Source organism: Camelus dromedarius, chromosome 7 (genome assembly GCF_036321535.1).
Source record: "Camelus dromedarius isolate mCamDro1 chromosome 7, mCamDro1.pat, whole genome shotgun sequence".
Taxonomy (NCBI): domain Eukaryota; kingdom Metazoa; phylum Chordata; class Mammalia; order Artiodactyla; family Camelidae; genus Camelus; species Camelus dromedarius.
This window is the reverse complement of record NC_087442.1, coordinates 4,491,772-4,510,918: the sequence shown is the minus strand read 5'-3', so window position 1 is coordinate 4,510,918 and position 19,147 is coordinate 4,491,772. Positions and strand designations below refer to the sequence as shown.

The following is a 19,147-nucleotide window of genomic DNA, read 5'->3' as shown; positions in this document are numbered from 1 at the left end:
GAAAATGACTGCTACTGGGTGGAAAATTCCATCGGGGAGAATGAGATAATTATGAACACTTTTTAACGCATTAAACAAATGCTTAGTATAAAACAATTAGTACAGATAAATAAGTAAAACAAATATTTAATTTATAGGCTTCAAAATGATAAAATACATAAAATGAAACTAGGAGAAATACAGGGCAAAAGTCATGAAAATTTAGAGCATTCATGGTGGGAAGTCTCTTGGAGATTTTAGAACTCACCATCCTTACTTCCCAGTTAAAGAAGCTAATCTCCCCCAGAGATCGGAGACCTGCTCCAGGTCACATAATTCAGGACTCAAACCCACGCCTTCTTATTTCCATTGCAGTTAAACAGTATCTTCACACCACCAGGTCGTGGAAATGTAGCAACCAACAAAAATGAGAAATTCAAATAGCATAGTCGCTTGAATTGTTTTTTTACAAGATCCAAATGGCTATGTTTGACAGATTTATAGTGTGAATTAAATGGAAGTGCTTGGATATTTTACAAAAGTTGATCATACACTTAAGCACAAAGAGATTCTCTATAAATCCCCCCAAACTAGATTTTGCAGACTACATTCTGAAACATCAATACAAAAAATTTAAAAGATACAGCAATAACATAATATATAGGTTTAATATATAGGTGAACAGAAATAAAAATATTTAAGACCTTAAAAAGTGATTGCTTTACACAAAATAAATTAGTCACGGAAATGAAATGTACAGCATGGGGAATATAGTCAATAACATTGTAAATATCTTGCATGGTAAAAAATGGTAACTAGATTTATCATGGTGATTATTTTGTAATGCATAGAAATAGCAAATAACTATTCTGTGCACCTGGAACTAACATAGTGTTGTAGGTCAATTACACTTCAATAAATTTTTTTTTTTAAGAAAGGAAACATGATTGCTTTGGAGACCAAATCAAGAATATTTTAATAAGTTATTTAAAATAAATTAAAATAGAATGAGCTATATTTAAAAGTGTAGAAGCTAAAGAAAAGCAGAAAATAAAGTAAGAGGAGAAAGAGACTGAATATATTGAGTGAGATTGATACAGCATTTGTTGTTTCTTAAAAATAGAGTAACAAAACTTGCAAACCACAATCCCTAGAGAAATGTGCAAAAATATTGCTACAGGCAAGCAGAAAGCAAGCTTCTACTCAGGGAAAGATGGAGAATGTAGCTCCTGACTCTTAACTTCAGTGAGCAACCCATTTGAACATTCCACAGATATTTTGGGGAAGGAAGAATGGGAGAGATCCTTCATCAGGCAGATTGGACCTCAAGCCCTTCACTTATTTTAGGCTCTGAGAAATTGGTTTAATCTGGGAAGACATGGTTGAGATAAGCAGATAAGCTACAGATGATCGGAGGGAGGACCTAGCTCAGTGGTAGCGCACATGCTTAGCATGTAGAGGTCTCTGGGTTCAACCCCCAGTACCTCCATTGAAAAATAAATGCCTCTTCTTAAAAAAAATTTTTCCCTTAAAGGGGGCACTGAGGATTGAACCCAGGACCTTGTGCATGCTTGGCTATATCCACTGAACTATATCCATAAACAACAGGATCTTTATCTTTATTAATGGAGGTACTGGGGATTGAACCCATGAACTCGTGTGTGCTGAGCATGCCCTCTACCACTGAGCTATCCCCTCCACCACTTTCCTGCCTTTTTTGTTTTAATTCCAGCCATCCTGGTAGATAGGAAGCGGTAAGTCACTGTGTTTTTAATTGCATTTCCTTAATGACTAATGATGTCGAGCATCTTTTCCTATGCTTGCTGGCCATTTGTATATCTTCTTTGGAGAACCAGATGTTATTTTTCACCTATCAAATTAGCCAACATGATCTTAAAATGTTGATGTTATGTAATATTGTAGAAGCTATTTTAAGTGAAAAATGCAAAGTGTTGAACAGCGTGTGTGCTGCCAACAGTAAGAAAAACTATATGTGGTTTTAAAAAATGGGACTCTTTTTAGCTCAGTTTTGGTTGAGGCACGAAGACAACAGATGTTATATTCCAAAGTGAGTTGTCAGACACACTGCCATAAAGAAATTTCAAAAGAGATCTCTGAGAAGCAATAAAAGAACTCAGCTACACTGAGTTAGATTGTTAGAATTAGAGATGGTTTTTGGAGAAAGCTGCTTGCTAAAAGCCTGATGAGAGGGACTTGATACGAATTTCCTATACTGGGGGCTCAGCTAGTTGTCAGATATCAATACAACAAAACCAGAAGCATCCTGGGGGTGAGGAGAAGTGAACTGAAGTTGGCTTCTTGCCTGGGAATCAAAAGGGCGAAAGAAGGGCTGTGGCTAGGGGCACAACCAAGGATGCTTGCTTCTGTGTTAGCATCTGTGCTGGTGAGGGAACTTGCTCAGGCAATGGGCGATAAGACAGCGATAAAGATCGTCTTTGATCATTGGGACTATCTAGAAGGATGGACAGGTGTCAGGAGAGGAGGAGCCAGAGGTAGGACACAGGTTCCTAAACTGCTGAGGTGGGAGTCTGGACCAGTGGAATAGAATGCATTTGCCCAGTTTTGGGGAACTGCAGGTAAGAGACAACCGAGGATGGGAGGAGGGGTCCTCAAAATTGCTGTGGCAGCCACACCCTAAAAGAAGGAGTCAGCTCAGAGAGCACCCTGCTATCTTACCAAGGAAGAACCTCCCTGCCCCATTCACAGCTTTCCTCTCACTCTACTTTGGCTTCAGTGAAGTCAGAAACCACACGGAGTAATCTGGGGAAGGAGACCAGTAAACAAGAGATAAGAAGGCTTAATCCAAAGGCAAGTGATGGTCCCACAGGGTGACCTAGTTGTGGGGAAGGGATGATGGCCTGTTCTGCAGTCAGGGAAGTTTTGACTGCAACATGGGACTGGAAATTCTAATTGCTGAACTGAAGACTGTTTTAAACTTCAAGTGTCTGTAAGACTTTTCACTTAACCTAAGAGTTTGTAACCCACGGCAGGGAAAGGACCATTCCTCCCTACAGATTTAAAGGAGCAAAAATTAAGTTGCTTTCCCCCAGTCCTGCTTATTCTAGGAATTGGTAGAACAAATACATGTGAACATTTGCTGAGACCTGTGCACATGGTTTTGGATGGATAGATAAGAAACCAGTGATTTGAGCTGAGGGATAAAGGTTATGTCATTTTTAATGATTTAAAATTCTGTTGTGAATTGTATATAAGAATACTAGTTGTATTTTATAGTAAGATTTGGAAGATGTACTCTTTCTTTCCAATATGACTCTTTCTTTCCTAATGATTTTAACAGTTTTATTGAGTCACAATTCACACATCACACAATTCACTCACTGAAAGTGTACAGTGCAATATTTTTTTAGTATATTCCAAGGTTGTGTAACTATTTTATCGCCAAATAATATTCCATTGTGTGGTTATGCCACATTTTGTTTATCCATTCATCCATTGATGGACGTTTGAGTTGTTGCCACTTTTTTACTATCAGGAATAATGCTGCTGTGAACATTAACGTACAAGATTTTGTGTGAACCTGGGTTTCGTTTCTCCTGGGTATGTGTACACCTAGAAGTAGAATTGTTGGGGCATTTGGTAACTTTATGTTTAATTGTTGAGGAACTGCCAAGTAATTTTTGCAAGTGGCTCTAACATTTTATATTCCCATCAATGATGAACAAGGGTTCCAATTTCTCCACAGTCTCACCAACGCTTGCCATTGTCTTTTTGATTATTGCCACCCTAGTGGGTGTGAAGTGATATGTCATTGTGATTTTGATTAGCATTTCCCTAACGACAAGTGATGTTGAGCACCTTTTCACGTGCTTAGGCCATTTCTATATCTTGTTTGGAGAAATGTCTATTCAAATGTCTATTACCCATTTTTTAAATTAAGTTTTTTTTTATTATTGAGTTGTAAGGGTTCATTATATATTCTGGGTACAAGTCCTTGATCCAACATGTGACTTGTAAATAATTTCTCCCATTTTGTGAATTTTATTTTCACTTTCTTGATGGTGTTCGTTTAAGCACAGAAGTTTTTAGTTTTGCTGCAGTCCAGTTTATCTACTTTTTTCTTTTGTTGCTTGTAGTTTTGGTGTCATACCTAAGAAACCATTACCTAACCCAAGGTCCAGAGTTTTATAATTTCACCTCTTGCCATTTTAGGTCTGTGATTCTTTTGATTTAATATTTGTGTTTGGTGTGAGATAAGGGGTCCAACTTCATTATTTTCATGCTGACGTCTGGTTGTCTCAGAATATTTACTGAAGAAATGATTCTTGCCTCATTGAGTGGTCTTGGCACCCTTGTTGAAAATCAATTAACCATAGATGCTTGGTTAATCTCTATATCCTCGATTCTATACATTTGGTCTATATCTACCGTTCTGCCAATATCATCCTGTCTTGATTATCATAGCCTTTTAGTAAGCTTTGACATCAAGAAGTCCTTCAACTTTGTCCTTTATCAAAATTGTTTGAGCTAATTTGGGCCCCTGGCCTTTCCATATGAGTCTTAGGATCAATTTCTGTAAAAAGAGCCAGCTAGGATTTTGGTAAGGATTGAGTTGAACCTGTAGATCAATTTGGCAGATTATTACCATTTTAACAATACTAAGTCTTCTGATCTCAACATAGGATGTTTCTCACACTTTTCCTATAATTTCCCTATATATGTTGGCTACAAGAAAAAGTCTAAACTCTGCACCTGCACTTTGAGGTCCCTCCCAATTGAGACCAACTACTGTAGTTTAATAACATGTATGTTTCCTTTTGGCCATGCCAAGGGTTCCTGTGTTCTCTAAGCAGAATGGACCCTCATTAAATCTTGAACTCAAGAGCAAAAATAATTATACATCTTCACATCCCAAGCACCAAACTAAATACCAAAGAAGGTTTTCTTGCAGTAACGTTTGCTAAATTGACTTGATCAATCAAGGCTGAGGTAAAATGATGCTTTTAAACTGAAGGCCAGCTCAGTTCCATCTGCTTCTTTAGAGTCTTCCCCAAACTACTCTCCAGCCCACAGTTCACCAGTTTCTTCTGAATATTGGTGGCACATGATGTCCTGTATTTTTGGTGCAAAATAAAGTATGTGTTTCTTGTCTCCTCCCAGTGAAGCTGAAAGCACCTTATAGCCAAACACACAGTAAGTGCTGAACAGCTGCTTGCTGCATTGAACTTTGACTTGCGTTACCCGGTTTTTCATCCGCGTGCGCTGACATGGACCTGTTCTTGCCTCCCCAGGGGACGTTCTGGTGTTCCTGGACAGCCACTGCGAGGTGAACAAAGCATGGCTGGAGCCCTTGCTGCATGCCATTGACAAGGACCCCAAAGTGGTCGTGTGTCCTCTGATCGATGTCATTGACGATATGACCCTGGAATACAAGCCCTCTCCTGTAGTGAGGGGAGCTTTCAACTGGCACCTGCAATTTAAGTGGGATCTTATTTTCTCTTACGAGCTGAATGGACCAGAAGGACCTACTAGACCTATCCGGTGAGATTTCTTCGTAATGGAAAATAGCATGTATGTATTGGGAGGGGGAGGGGAGAAGCTTCCAGAGATTATTACTTCGATTTCTTGAGCTTAATGAAGGGAAATTGTTAATTATTTATCTTGTTTCTAAAAGTCTATAATAATCGAATTTGGTAGGCTTTGTTTCTTCAGTTGAAAATGAGCATATCACCTCAGTTCAGGGTCCCACCGTGGTCAGTATCCCTCTGATTTCAGAGGTCCGTCTTTAGAATGTGGACTTGGTTCTCAAGTTACAAGTGGCATGTTGATCAATGAACAAAACACTGGCACTGTGGATAGCCGAGAAGTAGATGTCTTTGCCAAATTCGTATATTTATTCAAGTCTTCCATCTACAATTTTATAGGTTGAGATGAATGTGATTTTCCTAGATTATTATCTTGGAAAATGTGTTTCTAAATGTGAGAACAATTTGAATGTTGTGACTTCTAACTGCTTTTATGAGGTTGTTTCTCAAGAGACTCCCTCCAGGTCACTCCCCACATTTACTGATAACTTTGACACCAGGCTCACTTCTCTTCTTTGACTGTTAACCGCTTTGTTTCACCAAGCACCTGAGTATATTTTCTAACACCATCGCCTAGCAAGTCCTTGATCTTTGCCTCTCTTCTAATTTAGCTAGAGCTGTGTGATCTTTCATGACTTACTTAACCTCTCTGCACCTTGTTCTTTATCTGTAAGTCTGGAAAATGGCAATGCTTCACAGGGATGTTAATGAGGATTCAATGCCCTATTTCAGAGCTTAGGGCAATATCGGTCTGTAATAAGTGTACATAAATGTTAGCTATTTGATGTTATTTCTACAGCCATATCCTGGATCTTTTATCTTCTAAATGACCAGGTATCCCTTTTTCTGGCCACATCCTAGGACCCTCCTAGCTTTTGCCTGCTCTGCTCCCCCACCCCCACCCTTGGATATCATCAATATCTCCAGTTCTTTGATTTCTCCTTTTACCCCTTCGTGGTTTTCTTTCTGTTCCTGTGGTCTAGACTCTCATCTGTGAATTCTCTTCCCACCAGTCCCGTCAACTCCCCGACGTGCTGTGGTGCTGCCACAGGAGCCCTGCAAGTCTCCACCTCTGGCTCAGTTCCACCAACCATTTCCTTTGTTCCTTTAAGAGATGTGAACTGGTGCTTCTGCACGTTGGTGGTCTCCAGGCTCATGCTGCTCTGCATCCCCTTTGCGCTCATTCCCTGAAGTGCATACTCTAAAACTTTATTATTTCCCTTAGTCCTGATGTCTGCCCCTGCCCTGAACCCCTACGTTTAGTAAGCAACCTGGCCTCCTAATTCAAGGAAGAAATGAACACTGTCTAAGAATTGGAAGGACTAATTGGGACGTTAGGTGATAGTTTATGCTACAACCATGATGGAATATTATGCAGCCATTAAGCATGACCCCATGTGAACGCTGTATCACCATTTTCCAACTTTCCCATTGCCTTCTCTAATCTGGTGATTAACCAATTCCAGGAGATCCATTTTTTGTGATGATTCTCACATCACATCTGTCCATCTTTCTGACAGTCTTCATGGCCCAGGCTATCACTGCCTCAGGCTTAGACGCTACACCATGAAGGACAGTCTGGCCTACAGGCCCCTCCCCCTCATTCCAATCTCTCTTTTGCTACATTTTCTTGAAACCTCACTTTGCACATGTCCCAAATCTCACTTACTGTTTTTCCATTGCCTTTAGGATAACGTTCCATGCTGCTGGCTTCTCCCTTCTCTTTGACATGTGTTCTTCCCTTGCCTCCAGACCACCCCGGCCCCCTGGTCTTCCTCCTACCTCATGGGTTGTTCCCTCCCATTCCCTTTGCTGATTCTTCCTCCTCTCCCTGACCTCTCATGGTTGACGTTCCGAGGTCTCTTTGTCCTCCTCACCCCTCTTCCCTCTCAGAGTGATTCTCATCCATCTTATACCGATGACCCCCAGATCTATACTTCCAGCTCTGACCTCTCTCAGGACACCAGACTCATCTATCTGACTGCCCACTCGCATCTCCTCTTGGATGCTGAGTAGACGTCTCAAATATGTCCCAAACTGAATCTTCCACCAAAAGTAATTCCAAGCATGGCATCCCCCACTGCAGTGCATGGTAACTCTATCTTCCAGGCTACCCAGGTCAAAAACTTGGGAGTCAGCCTTGACCCTTCTCTTCCTCTGACTCCCTGCAGCCTATCTGTAGTAAATCTGCTGTTTCCATCTTCAAAATATATATGGAATTTAGCCACATCTTACCTCCTTCATGGCTCTCTCCTTAATCCAAGATTCTATTGTGTTTCTCTGGGACCACTGCAACAATCTCTAACTAGGGTCGCTACTTCCACCTTGGCCTTTTGATTAACTAACTTATCCCTAACACATCATAGTTGCTTTATATATACTATTTGAAACAAATGAATGAATGAATATATAATTCTTTTCAAGCTACTTAGTTTGGTATTATTGGACCCTGTTATTTATTGGTGGACAAAAGAAAGATGCTTTCTAACATGATGGTTTTCCCAGAAGTAAAAATGACAATTCACTTAATGCCTTTAGAAAGGAAGATCTCTAAACTCCGCTACCCGATTCAATCACCACTCCCACAGGAAACTCATGTACTAAAAATAATTTTCCCTATCACCAAGACAACATTTAGAATTGATTGCTTACAAAATTTGGTGAGAGCTTAGAAAAAGCTATTGCTGCCTACTTTTTGGTAGTTATGGTTTTAACTTAGTAATTTTACATACTTACAGGTCTATTAAGATAATGTTAGTATTAGTTAATATGAGTGTTTTCTAGCTTTTAATGTTAAGTCTTTAAGTATATTAAGTCTAATTTTGGCAAAAATCTGTAATGACTGAATTAGTGGAATCAATTAAATATTTGTGCGTCCTTTTTAGGTCACCAGCAATGGCTGGAGGAATTTTTGCTATAAATAGGCATTATTTTTATGAACTTGGACAGTATGACAAGGGCATGAATCTCTGGGGAGGCGAAAACATGGAAATTTCACTCCGGGTAATTCAAACTTTGTGTTTTAAATCATTAACTTTGTGCATAGAAAGTAAAATCTAACTTTAAGTCATGTAACTTGCTGTGGCAATTCTTCCCTGTTTCCCACACAAGCCTCTGGTTCATTCGCGTGCCACGTGAAATAAATGATTTACGGGACTCCTTGCAGAAATTGAAAACCTTTAATAAAATTTCAGATTTTCTTACCATATGTTATTTCTAATATATGGTATGTCAGATTAATATAATATTTTTAATCTATTTGTGGGATCTTTTTTTTTTTATTATACTGATTGTCTTGGTAGTTGTAACAAGATGGGGAAAAAAACAGGATTAGGAGGTAGAGGTCTTGGGTGCCACTAAGTATATGGGCTATCTTAGGTCTCAGTGTTTCCATCCATAAAGTGAGAGGATTGGGTTGAAGATGTCTAACTCTTTTCTTAAAATTTATCTATCTATCTATCTATCTATCTATCTATCTATCTATCTATTTATTTATTTAGGGACGGGGAGATAATTAGGTTTATTTATTCATCTTTTGTAATGGAGGTACTGGGGCTTGAGCCCAGGACCTTGTGTATGCTAAGCATATCTTCCCCCTTCCTAACTCTTAAATCCTGAGATACTTGCTACAGCGTGGGTAAAACTTGAAAACGTTATGGTAAATGAAAGAAGCCAGACACAAAAGGCCATATACTTATGTGAGTCCAGTCATATGAAATGTCTAGACTAAGCAAATCCATAGAACCAGAAAGTAAATGAGTAGTTGCCAGGGGCTAGGGGAGAAGAGCGACTGCTAACGGGTACCAGGTTTTTTGGGGGGTGAGAAAAATGTTCTAGAACTAGATGGTGGTGATGGTTGCACAACCTTGTGAGAATACTGAAAATCACTGTGTTGTAGATGTTACAAGGGTGAATTTCTCATGGTGTATAAATTATATCTCAACAAAAGGAACAGATTTATTAGCTTTTTAGAAAATCCTATGATACTAGAACACTGCACATTAGACGTTAAGTTGAGTCCCAGCTCTACCACTTCCTTGCTGCGTGATCCTTGGCAAGTCATTCATTTTTCTAGTTCTCAGTTTTCTCACCTGTTAAATAGGAATAAATACACACACACACAAACACACACACACACATTCTCTGGATTATATAAAGACTTAATGGAATAATTGGGTTAGAGAGCCAGGTACAAAGCAGATATTCCTGGAGGGGGAGCCTGAAGAAAATACTGAGGTACAACTATTCAGACGTTTATCATAAATAGCATTTTGTGTTTGACTAAATAAATGACAGCCAATACTGTTCATTTTTCTAGTTCTCAGTTTTCTCACCTGTTAAATAGGAATAAATACACACACACACACACACACACACATTCTCTGGATTTTATAAAGACTTAATGGAATAATTGGGTTAGAGAACCAGGTACAAAGCAGATATTCCTGGAGGGGGAGCCTGAAGAAAATACTGAGGTACAACTATTCAGACGTTTATCATAAATAGCATTTTATGTTTGACTAAATAAATGACAGCCAATACTGTTCTAGTTTAAATTTTGCCATCTGTGTTTTATACTCTCTGAAGTCATCTGCATGAACAGGCATGAACTCATTTAATCTTCACAATAAACCTGTGAGGTAGCGACCACCATCATCTCCTTTTTTTAATGGGGAAGCTGAGGCACAGAGAGGTAGAGTAACTTGTCCAAATTCACAGACCTCATGCGTAGTGTGCCCCAAACCCATCGCTTCCTGCCTCATATGTTCTACTCACCTTCAGGTCACGTGATTCCCCACCCCACCAGCTCGGGTTTACCCTGTTTCTAAGTCACTTTTCTCTGAGGCTGGCAATCTATTGGAAGCCTCCAAGGCTCTGAATTTTAGTTGCCCTGAGCTCAGTGTTATCATTGCTCATGGAAAGTGGTGATTTGCTAGGTGCCCATGGAGCTACAGCCTCACTCCTGACCTCAGATTACATCTCATGACCAGGCTTCAGATTGGCATTTCCATTTCCCTGAGACAGCAGACAGCTGTGCTGTGGCTAGCTCCATTGCCCAGGACCTGTGTTTCATCCTGGTGTCCCCGAAAGGGGCAAGATCACTGCTCCAGGAGCCAGGTCCCTGCCCTACTCTTAGAGGACATTGATGCCAGCTTAGATTTGGTCCAAGGTTGCTGAATCCCCTTAGATGCTGTGATTTGAAAGCAAACCACATTGCTGGCAAGAGACAAAGGGTGAATTAGATTCTCCTCTGTCTGCACAATGAAGAATTAGCCAAGCTCCTCAGCATCCGGTCCCCTGCTCGGACCATGTGTCTCCGCTGCCGCACAGGGTTACTTTTCTTGGCCCATCTGCTCAGAATTTCCACCCCTAAGAAGTTTCTCCAAGTTGCTTTCTCATCTCGTTCCACCTTCTCAATAACCTTACCTCCGTCGCATTCTAGTGACTTAATGGACGCTGATGACACCAGTTCTGGCACCTTCCCCAATCCTTCCCCTGAGTCGTAAACTTGTGTGTCCAATTGCCTACAAGTTACTGTCGTTTGAACGTCCCACAGGTGTGCTAAACCCACATTCCCTCTCTGAGTGGACGATGTGCACCCCCTCCCTGCCCCGCCACTCACCTGCACACACCCCACTCAACCACCGCTGAGAACCTCCTCGGGCTCCCTTTCCCTCTCATGCCCCACGTTCACCTCACCGTATCTGGTCAGTTCTACCCCTAAATCACTGCTTGTCTCTGTCCACTTTCCTCTTCCCCCACCGCCATAGTCCATAGTTAAAGCTTTGATGTAATTTATTCAGGAAGATTTTCTTGACCTCGTCCTCCTTTCCTCTCTGCGTACACGCGCGCGTGTGCCCCCCCCCCCCCCACGCACACACACGTCTGGGGTCCGTTCTCCTCCTGTGCGTGCTTCACCTGTTACAGCACTTACTGTGCTATATTGCAGCTGTCTCTTGTCTGTTTGTGCAGGGCAGGCTGTGTAGATATGCAGCCTGTGTGGTTGCGCGTGGTACCACGTTTAGAAGGATTCCCCCACCCCCGACATGGTTTAATGCTCTGCTCTTGCCGTCTTGAAATTTTTGATAATTTTTGAACCTGAGACTCCACTTTTATTTTGTGCTGAGCCCTGCCAATTGCATGTTCCCATCAGCTCTAAGCTCTGTGAGGGCTGGGACAGGGTCTGATTCATTCAAAATGTGTCCTCAGCACCTAGTACGTTGACTCGGTAAGAAGTGGTTGAAAACTATTCGCTGAGTGGTTGAACCACTCAGGACTAAGAGGCCTCATGTGTAAATGATCAGAGCAATGCATACCCTCCCATGTTGCTGTGTGCTGTCACTGAGGCCATGTGCACAATGCCTTCAGCCAGTGTTTGTTCCCTTCTGTTTACCCTGCAGCTGCCCCGGAGTTCTAATTTCAAATGGCATCTGGCCAGCAGCCTCTCCCAGCTTTCTAGTAATAGATTTATTAATAGAGACTGGAAAAGATGAGACTGCACTAGAAATTAAGTTAAATAGGCAGCCTGAATCTGGGAGGCACCCCCAAAACTGAGGCCAGTGGAAGGGACTGAGAAACCCCGGCTTTGTTGCAAGACGCATCCCTGCTTCCCCCTCACAAATGCAGATTCCAGAAAAAGAGTAAAGAGCTACTCAGTAATGCCCCTGTTTCTGCCCCCGAATCAGAAAGTAGACAGCCTCCCCACCCATATGTGCCAATGGAGAAGGCCAGTGAGTCTGGACCCCAGTGAGTGAAGAGAGAATGGCAAGAAAAGGCTGGAGAGAGAGACAGGGCGGGACTCTGCAGGGCCCTGTAAGGATTTAGGTGTATCTTACGTGCAGTGGAATGCCACAGGTACAGCTTAGGTAGGGCAGTGTGTGGAGACTGACACAGTGGAGGGTAAGTGGGCAGACCAGGAGTTTCTTGCAATAACAGGGACAAAGGGTGACAATGGAGATGGAAAGAACAGGACAGATTCCAGGCATATTTACAAGTAGAATGGACAGAACCTGGAGACTGGCCAGCTAGGTGGATGGTGAGGGAAGAGGTGGCATTGTCATCCAGTTATCAGCCAGCTAATGCCACAATGATGCTTGTTACCAACCAGCTCAAAACTGAGGAGCCTAGGACAATCAGCATGTATCTTTTCTTTCATATGTCTGTAGGTGGCTGGAGTGGCTCTGCCCTGGAATTTACGCTGGCGGGGCTGGGCTCTGCTCTCTGAGTTTGGTCAGTTCTACTTGTCATTCTAGTAGCAACTCAGGGTGTATGCTTCTCATGTTGATGGGCAAGGACACAAAAGTCAAGCCAAACCACACGGCTTGTTGGAAGCCTCTGCATGCCTCTTGCCCACTCACATTCCATGGACCAAAGCATGTGGAATGGACAAGCCCAAAGTCAGAGTATCAGAGAAATGTCCTCTGCCCCATGATGAGGGATAGTAAGTGAGATAAAATTTGCTGAGTCAATATGTCACGCCAAGTTTCTGGAATGATCAACTAAGTGGATGGAGGTCTTATTTACTTAATGAGTAAAACTGGTTAAGAGAAAAATGTTCCCTCATGTATCAGTTAGCTTTTGCTGTGTAACAGACTATTCTCATTGTGTCTTAAAACAACAGATAAGTGTTATTCCTTGTAATTCACTGTGTTGCTAAAGTGTTTCTGCTGGTCATAGCCAGGATGGCTGATTTCTACTGTGTTGCTTACACATCTGTGTTCATCTAGAGTCTCAGCTGGTGCTGGCTGGTCTAGAATGGTCTCATCACATGCCTGGACGTTGGCCCAATGGTAGCCGGGGCAGTGGTGACCACTAGGCCATTTGTCTCTCATTATCAGGGAGGCTAGGGAGGCTTATTAACAGCGACTGGTCACCAGGTTCCCAAGAGCAGCAAGAGAAGGCAAGTCCAAAGTGCTGCAGGCACTTTTCAAGCATCTGTCTGCATCACATTTGTTAATGTCCTATTGGCCAAAGCAAATCACAAGGCCAAGAGATTCAAGGAATGAAGAAGTAAACCTCACTTTTCAATGGAATGAAGTACAGAGTTAATTGCACAGAAGTGTGCATATAGGAATGAGAAGCATGCGTGGGCAGGCCTGCAGTCCACCGCACTCCACTGCAGCACAGACACACTCTCAGTTTACAGAACATGAACTAAGCACTTTACATGCATCAGATTATCTCACGCTCCCAACAATCCTGTGGGTAGGTACCGTTATTATTCTCATTTCATGGGTGAGGAAACTGAGACACAAATAGGTGAAGTAACTTCACTAACTTGCCCCAGATCACACAGCTCGTAGCAGCCCCAGAGTCAGCGCTCTGAACCACTGCGTTGTACCCACTCTAGGTGGGCTACTCTGCCTCTTCTTCCTCCTCCAGGAACAACAACAACAATAGCAACAACAATAATAATAACATCTACAAAACTGGGATCTATGACTTTGTTCTATCAGGACAGCAGTTCCCAAAGTGAAGCGTGTACCAGAATGATCAGGGCCACCTAAAGAGTTAGTTAAAATACCGATTACTGGGTCTTCACGCCCGCAGTTCCCAATTCAGTAGGTCTGGGCAGCCCAGGGATTTACTTTTCTAAGTTCCTGAGTGATGCTGATGCTGCTGGTCTGGGGCCCCTGCGAGAATCACTGAATTGGAGTAACCGAAAGAGTCATGCAAGTATGATTGCAGCAAAAAAATTCAGCAGTTGCCTGTTCCTAGCAAACAGACATGAATAAGTTTTCTGTTTTTCTTCTGTCTAGATCTGGATGTGTGGAGGCCAGCTCTTAATAATCCCCTGCTCTCGAGTAGGACATGTGGTTAAGCAACACATCACAAATCAAACTGAAGTTGCAAAAGCCTTGGCATTTAACAACCTCAGGGTGGTGCACGTTTGGCTGGATGACTACAAGGTGAAGGATGTGTCCCTGGTTTGGAAAGATGAGTGGGAGTACAGAGAGGAACTGGCTCAAAAGAAGCCATGTACTGCCTTTCCAGATACCAGTTTTTATCCTTTTCTCAGTTGTCCTTGAAATGGGGTACCCCTTCGCCCACTCCTCCACCCCTTCCCAGACCCTCTTCTCAGTGAGTTCATTCCGAGCGCTCTACTTACACCTTAGTCTTCTATTTTAGTCTCTAGGAAAACTCAGGTTTTTCAGAAGGAAATCAACCAACACAAGGTTTTTTTTTGGTTTTCCCAGATCTATTTCCCTCCTCCAAAGATTGCCCCTCTGCAGCAAACACCTCTCACAGCCCCTGCTCCCATAGACAAATTTTTAGATTCTCTTCTTTCACTACTAAGGTCCCAAGTGATGTGCCTTCTACTGCTCTGGGGACCACACAAGACTCTCCAGTACCTTTTTTCTCTAACAGGCAGGCATTTCTACATCAAAGCCAGGCCTATTTGCGTAGCTCCCTGTGGTTTAAGCCCCTTGCCAGGACCTTTAGAAAGCACAGAGAGGGGGTTGGGTACAGCTCAGTGGTAGAACGCATGTACAAGGTCCTGGGTTCGGGTCCTAGTACCTCCATTAAAAAATAAAAAGAATGCACAGAGAACATATAGCTGTGGCTCCATTTTAATTTGAAAGTTGTCCATCCAGAATCCATGTTCAAACAAACAATGACAGTCACAACAAGACCTCATTTCAGATACATGGGTAGAAATATGTAAGAAGCTCTCTGTGATATTGTATGTCTTGGTCTTGCTCTAATATTTCTTTATTAATTTAAATTATAAAAGTAGTAATACTCAATTTCTTTAGTAATCAGGACAATATGAATTAAAACCTCAATAGGAGCTTTCTACAAAGCCACCTAAATTGGCAAAAATTTTTAACATCTGATAGGACCAAATTGGCAAGCACAGGAATTCTCAGACACCGTGGGTGGGAGTGTTAACTGTTACAAACTCACCTTGGAAAACAGTTTGGCAACATCAAGGAAAGTAATGGCTGACACTGACATGACACTATGATCCAGCCTTAATCTCCTAAGAGCTTTGCACATATGAAGTGTTCAGTCCTCACAACCATCTCACAAGGCTAGGGGCCAAGGTCATGTTATCAATAAATAGCAGGGTCAGAAATTGAAGCCAGACTGTCTTTCTCCAGAGTCTATTTGCCCTTGGCCACCAACCATCCCCCCATTTCTGAAACCATGGGCGTGTCTATTGGGACCTGGGAGACAGGGATCCTGTCCTTGAGTACCACTAAGAGTAGGAGAAAGGGGACAGACTACAATGCATGGCTGTGATTCTTGGGCTCTTGAGAAGAAGAATCTAGACTTCCTAAGTCCCTCCGATACAGGAAAGACTGTGGGGCGAGAAAATGGCCATGTCCCAGGTCCCAGGCAAGTCCCTGGGACGCACCCCACCAAGAGAGGGTCCTTGGCTTCTCGCAGAAAAGAATTCAAGAGTGGGCCATAGTTGAGTAAAAGTAGATTTATTTAGAGATGCACACTGAGGAGGAGAGGGGTTGAAGTAAAGGCAGATACACACTCCACAGACAGAGTTCGGGCTGTCTCTGAAGGCAAGAGAGAGAGCGTGACTCGGTGTTGCTAGTTTTTACATGCTAACAAGTGAGAGGATTATTCCAACTACTTTGGGGAAGGGGCTGGGATTCCTAGGAGTTGGGCCATTGCCCTCTCTTTGATCTCTCATGGTTAGCTCTGGGTCATTTACTATGCTAATACATTACAACGTGTGTAATGAAATTCAAGGTCCACTGGAGGTCGAATCTCCCACCATCTTGGGCCTACTGGGAGTTGACTCTTCTGCCATCTTGGTGCTAAGTGCTGTGTCATTCCTTTCACGGCAGTGTCCTGCCCCCTTCCTTCTGGCTTCACCTCCGCAGTACTTTCATCATGTCTGTCACAGCACATACTGTGAATATGTGTGGGGGAGTGAGTCCCAGGTCCTACGTGTCTGCCCTCCCTGAACAAAGGAAAGGTTTTTTTTTTGCTGTTGTTGTTTTGTTGTGGATCAGATGATGAAAATATATACTGCTACGTTAGATGTCATGATTTGATCTCCAAATATTTGCTTGTTTTAATGAAATGACTCTTTATTTCCATTTAGGAGCAGTTTTTTTTACGAAGACCTGATCTAAAATCTCTTGACTATGGAAACATTAGTGAGCGTGTTGAATTAAGGAAACGATTGGGTTGCAAGTCATTTCAGTGGTATTTGGATACTGTCTTCCCAGAATTGGAGACAGCTGAGTAAAACTGATGAAAGGAAAACCAATCGTCATTAATAAAGGGTTAAAAAGTCCCCTAGTCCTTCAATATAGAGAAGAGGACAAGTTTGGAACATCGTGAAATACAGTAAAAAATACAACCAGAACGGGTCTACAACACAAGCGCCTTTTCTTTCCTCCTTTAATGACAGCTCTGAGGACTCTGTTATTCATCTGCCACTAAATTTCTAGGGTGGCAAGACCTTGACATTAATGCTGTCACACAGTTAAGATTATCATGCAGTTGATGGAGATAAAGTGTGTTATCTCCAATTATTTCCCAAACTCGCTTGGTCCTACTAACACAGCAGGACCCTGTGGGGTCCTCCCTGGTACAAATCCTTTCTGTGTCCCCTGTTTCTTGTTTATAAGAAATAGACTTCATTCAACCTCTGTGACCTCCCCTGAGTTCCAAAGGGTAGATTCAAAGACTTGCTAATCAGAGAAGGGAGGGAATGCGGAGACCGGGAGGAACAGTCAGGAAAACCTACTGCAGCCTTGGGGCAGGGTCCTGGTTCCTCCTCAAGGAATAGACATAATAATATCTTTGGGTTCTTCTGCAAGGACTAAGACCCCCACCCAGGTGGTGGGTGCTAACTTCAGGCTGAGCACAAGGTTTCTGGAATGCTGCCTTGTTACCAACCAATTAGAAGAGAAACACACACCCTGCAGACCCCCAGTCCACCCCAAATTTTGCCTATAAAAACCCCCCAAACCACTGGGGAGTTCGGGTTCTTCAAGCATGAGCCGCCAGTTCTCCTTGCTCGGCCCTGCAATAAGCCTTTCCCTGCTCCAAACGCTGACGTTTTGGTTTGTTTGGCCTCACTGCGCGTTGGGCATGTGAACTTTTGTTCGGTAACATAAGGGCTGCTCCTCTCTTTGCCGACTCAGTTCCTATGCCAGACAGGTGACCTGGGCCGGTGAGGTGACCTGGGCTGGTGATCTCCCCAGAAAGACGTTCTCAGAGAGCCTTGGTTGGTCCATACCAACTTCGGCTCAGCTGTACTGAGCTCCTTTCTTGCCGCCAGGGTAGATTCTGGCCCTGACACACTGCTTGGTTGGGTTCCTGGTTCCTGATGTCCAGTCACTTGCCTGGGTGTCCCCGTCCAGGTCTCAAAACCAGCCTCCCTGTTTGTTCTTGTCGGCCCTTCAGTTAACCGGAGACATTCCCCTCTTCCCTGCTTCTGATTTGTGTCTTTCTCATGTCTGCTCCCTCCCGTGGCTCTGGCCTGCAGCTCTCCTGACACTTCGTGGATCGCTTGCCTTGTATCTGTACCACCAGCATCTATGTGGGGACCTGTTTCCTGTGTGGACACACTCCCAGATGGCTAACGTACTCCTTTCAGGTTAGAGGGGTTCATCCTGGTGAAGGTGGCTGGAAAGATGAAATAGAACTAATTCACCAAATGAAAAGAATGAGAAAATGAGGGAAGGAGCACACTGCAAGGAGTAAAAAGGAGGGTGCTTTAGGTAGGATCACTAAACAGAGCCTCTGCTGGAGAAAATACCAGCTCACTTGTGACAACAGGAAACAACTTAACTCGTCTGTTATGCTCATTCAATCAACAACTGAACAGTCACCTCAGGCCAGGTGTCCTTCTGGGTGCTGGGATACAGCAGACAATGGAACAGGCAAAATCCCTCCTTTCATGGAACTTGTGTTCTTGGGCTAATATATACAACGTAAAGAAAAAAAGAACCCATTTATCATTTCTTTATACCCATGTATTGGGCAAAATACTCTATAAAACCTGTTCTTAGAAAGACCTGGGAAAAAATGTGCTCATATTACAGATGGCCAGGGTAACTTGAATGGGCCTTTGAAAGTCAATCTGGCAACACAAAATAATTGCCACATTATGATTATATTCTTGGCCCATATTTATACCTTACCTGCTTCTAGAAAGTAATAAGAAACTGATTGTAATAAACCCATGAACCTATTAAAATTAGAGTAAAATATAAAATAGAAAATTCTGTAGCCAAGGGAAAAAGAATTGTAGTATAAATACAGAGAATCTTCTTGAAGTTAACTTTTTCCTGGTTTTCAAATCTGAGGCTATACATACATATTTTTTGGTAAGCATAAAGAAGGATGTTGTAAATATGAGCTCTGCCAAAGGAAAAAGAAGTGTTCTTTTCCTTGGAGCCATGGGTCTAATATTAAGTCTTAGGTTTCCTTTTTTTTTAAAAATGTAATTTAGCTCAGGCATGAGATAACATGAATAAGTCTTAGAAATGATGTAGAACGTTGCTTAAACAATCTCCTCTTGAATATTGTTTCAGTTGACTTGAATAGAAAACAAATCAGAATCAACATCCAAGTATTTGGTGTGATAGAAAAGAAGTCCACACTTGCCTGTAGATGGCAAT

At 42.5% G+C, this 19,147-nt stretch overlaps 1 protein-coding gene across 2 annotated transcripts in view; it reads left to right on the top strand.

Moving 5' to 3' along the window:
* Positions 1-17,102, top strand: part of GALNTL5 (polypeptide N-acetylgalactosaminyltransferase like 5) — a 36,781-nt gene extending 19,679 nt beyond the window's left edge. For both annotated transcript variants that reach the window (XM_031455729.2, XM_064487198.1), the window contains exons 5-8: positions 5,250-5,499; positions 8,429-8,546; positions 14,303-14,452; positions 16,615-17,102. In XM_031455729.2, the coding sequence (XP_031311589.1) occupies positions 5,250-5,499; positions 8,429-8,546; positions 14,303-14,452; positions 16,615-16,761 (665 nt within the window). In that variant the 3' untranslated portion in view covers positions 16,762-17,102. The remainder of the gene's footprint in view (positions 1-5,249; positions 5,500-8,428; positions 8,547-14,302; positions 14,453-16,614) is intronic.
* The last annotated feature ends 2,045 nt before the right edge of the window (positions 17,103-19,147 follow it).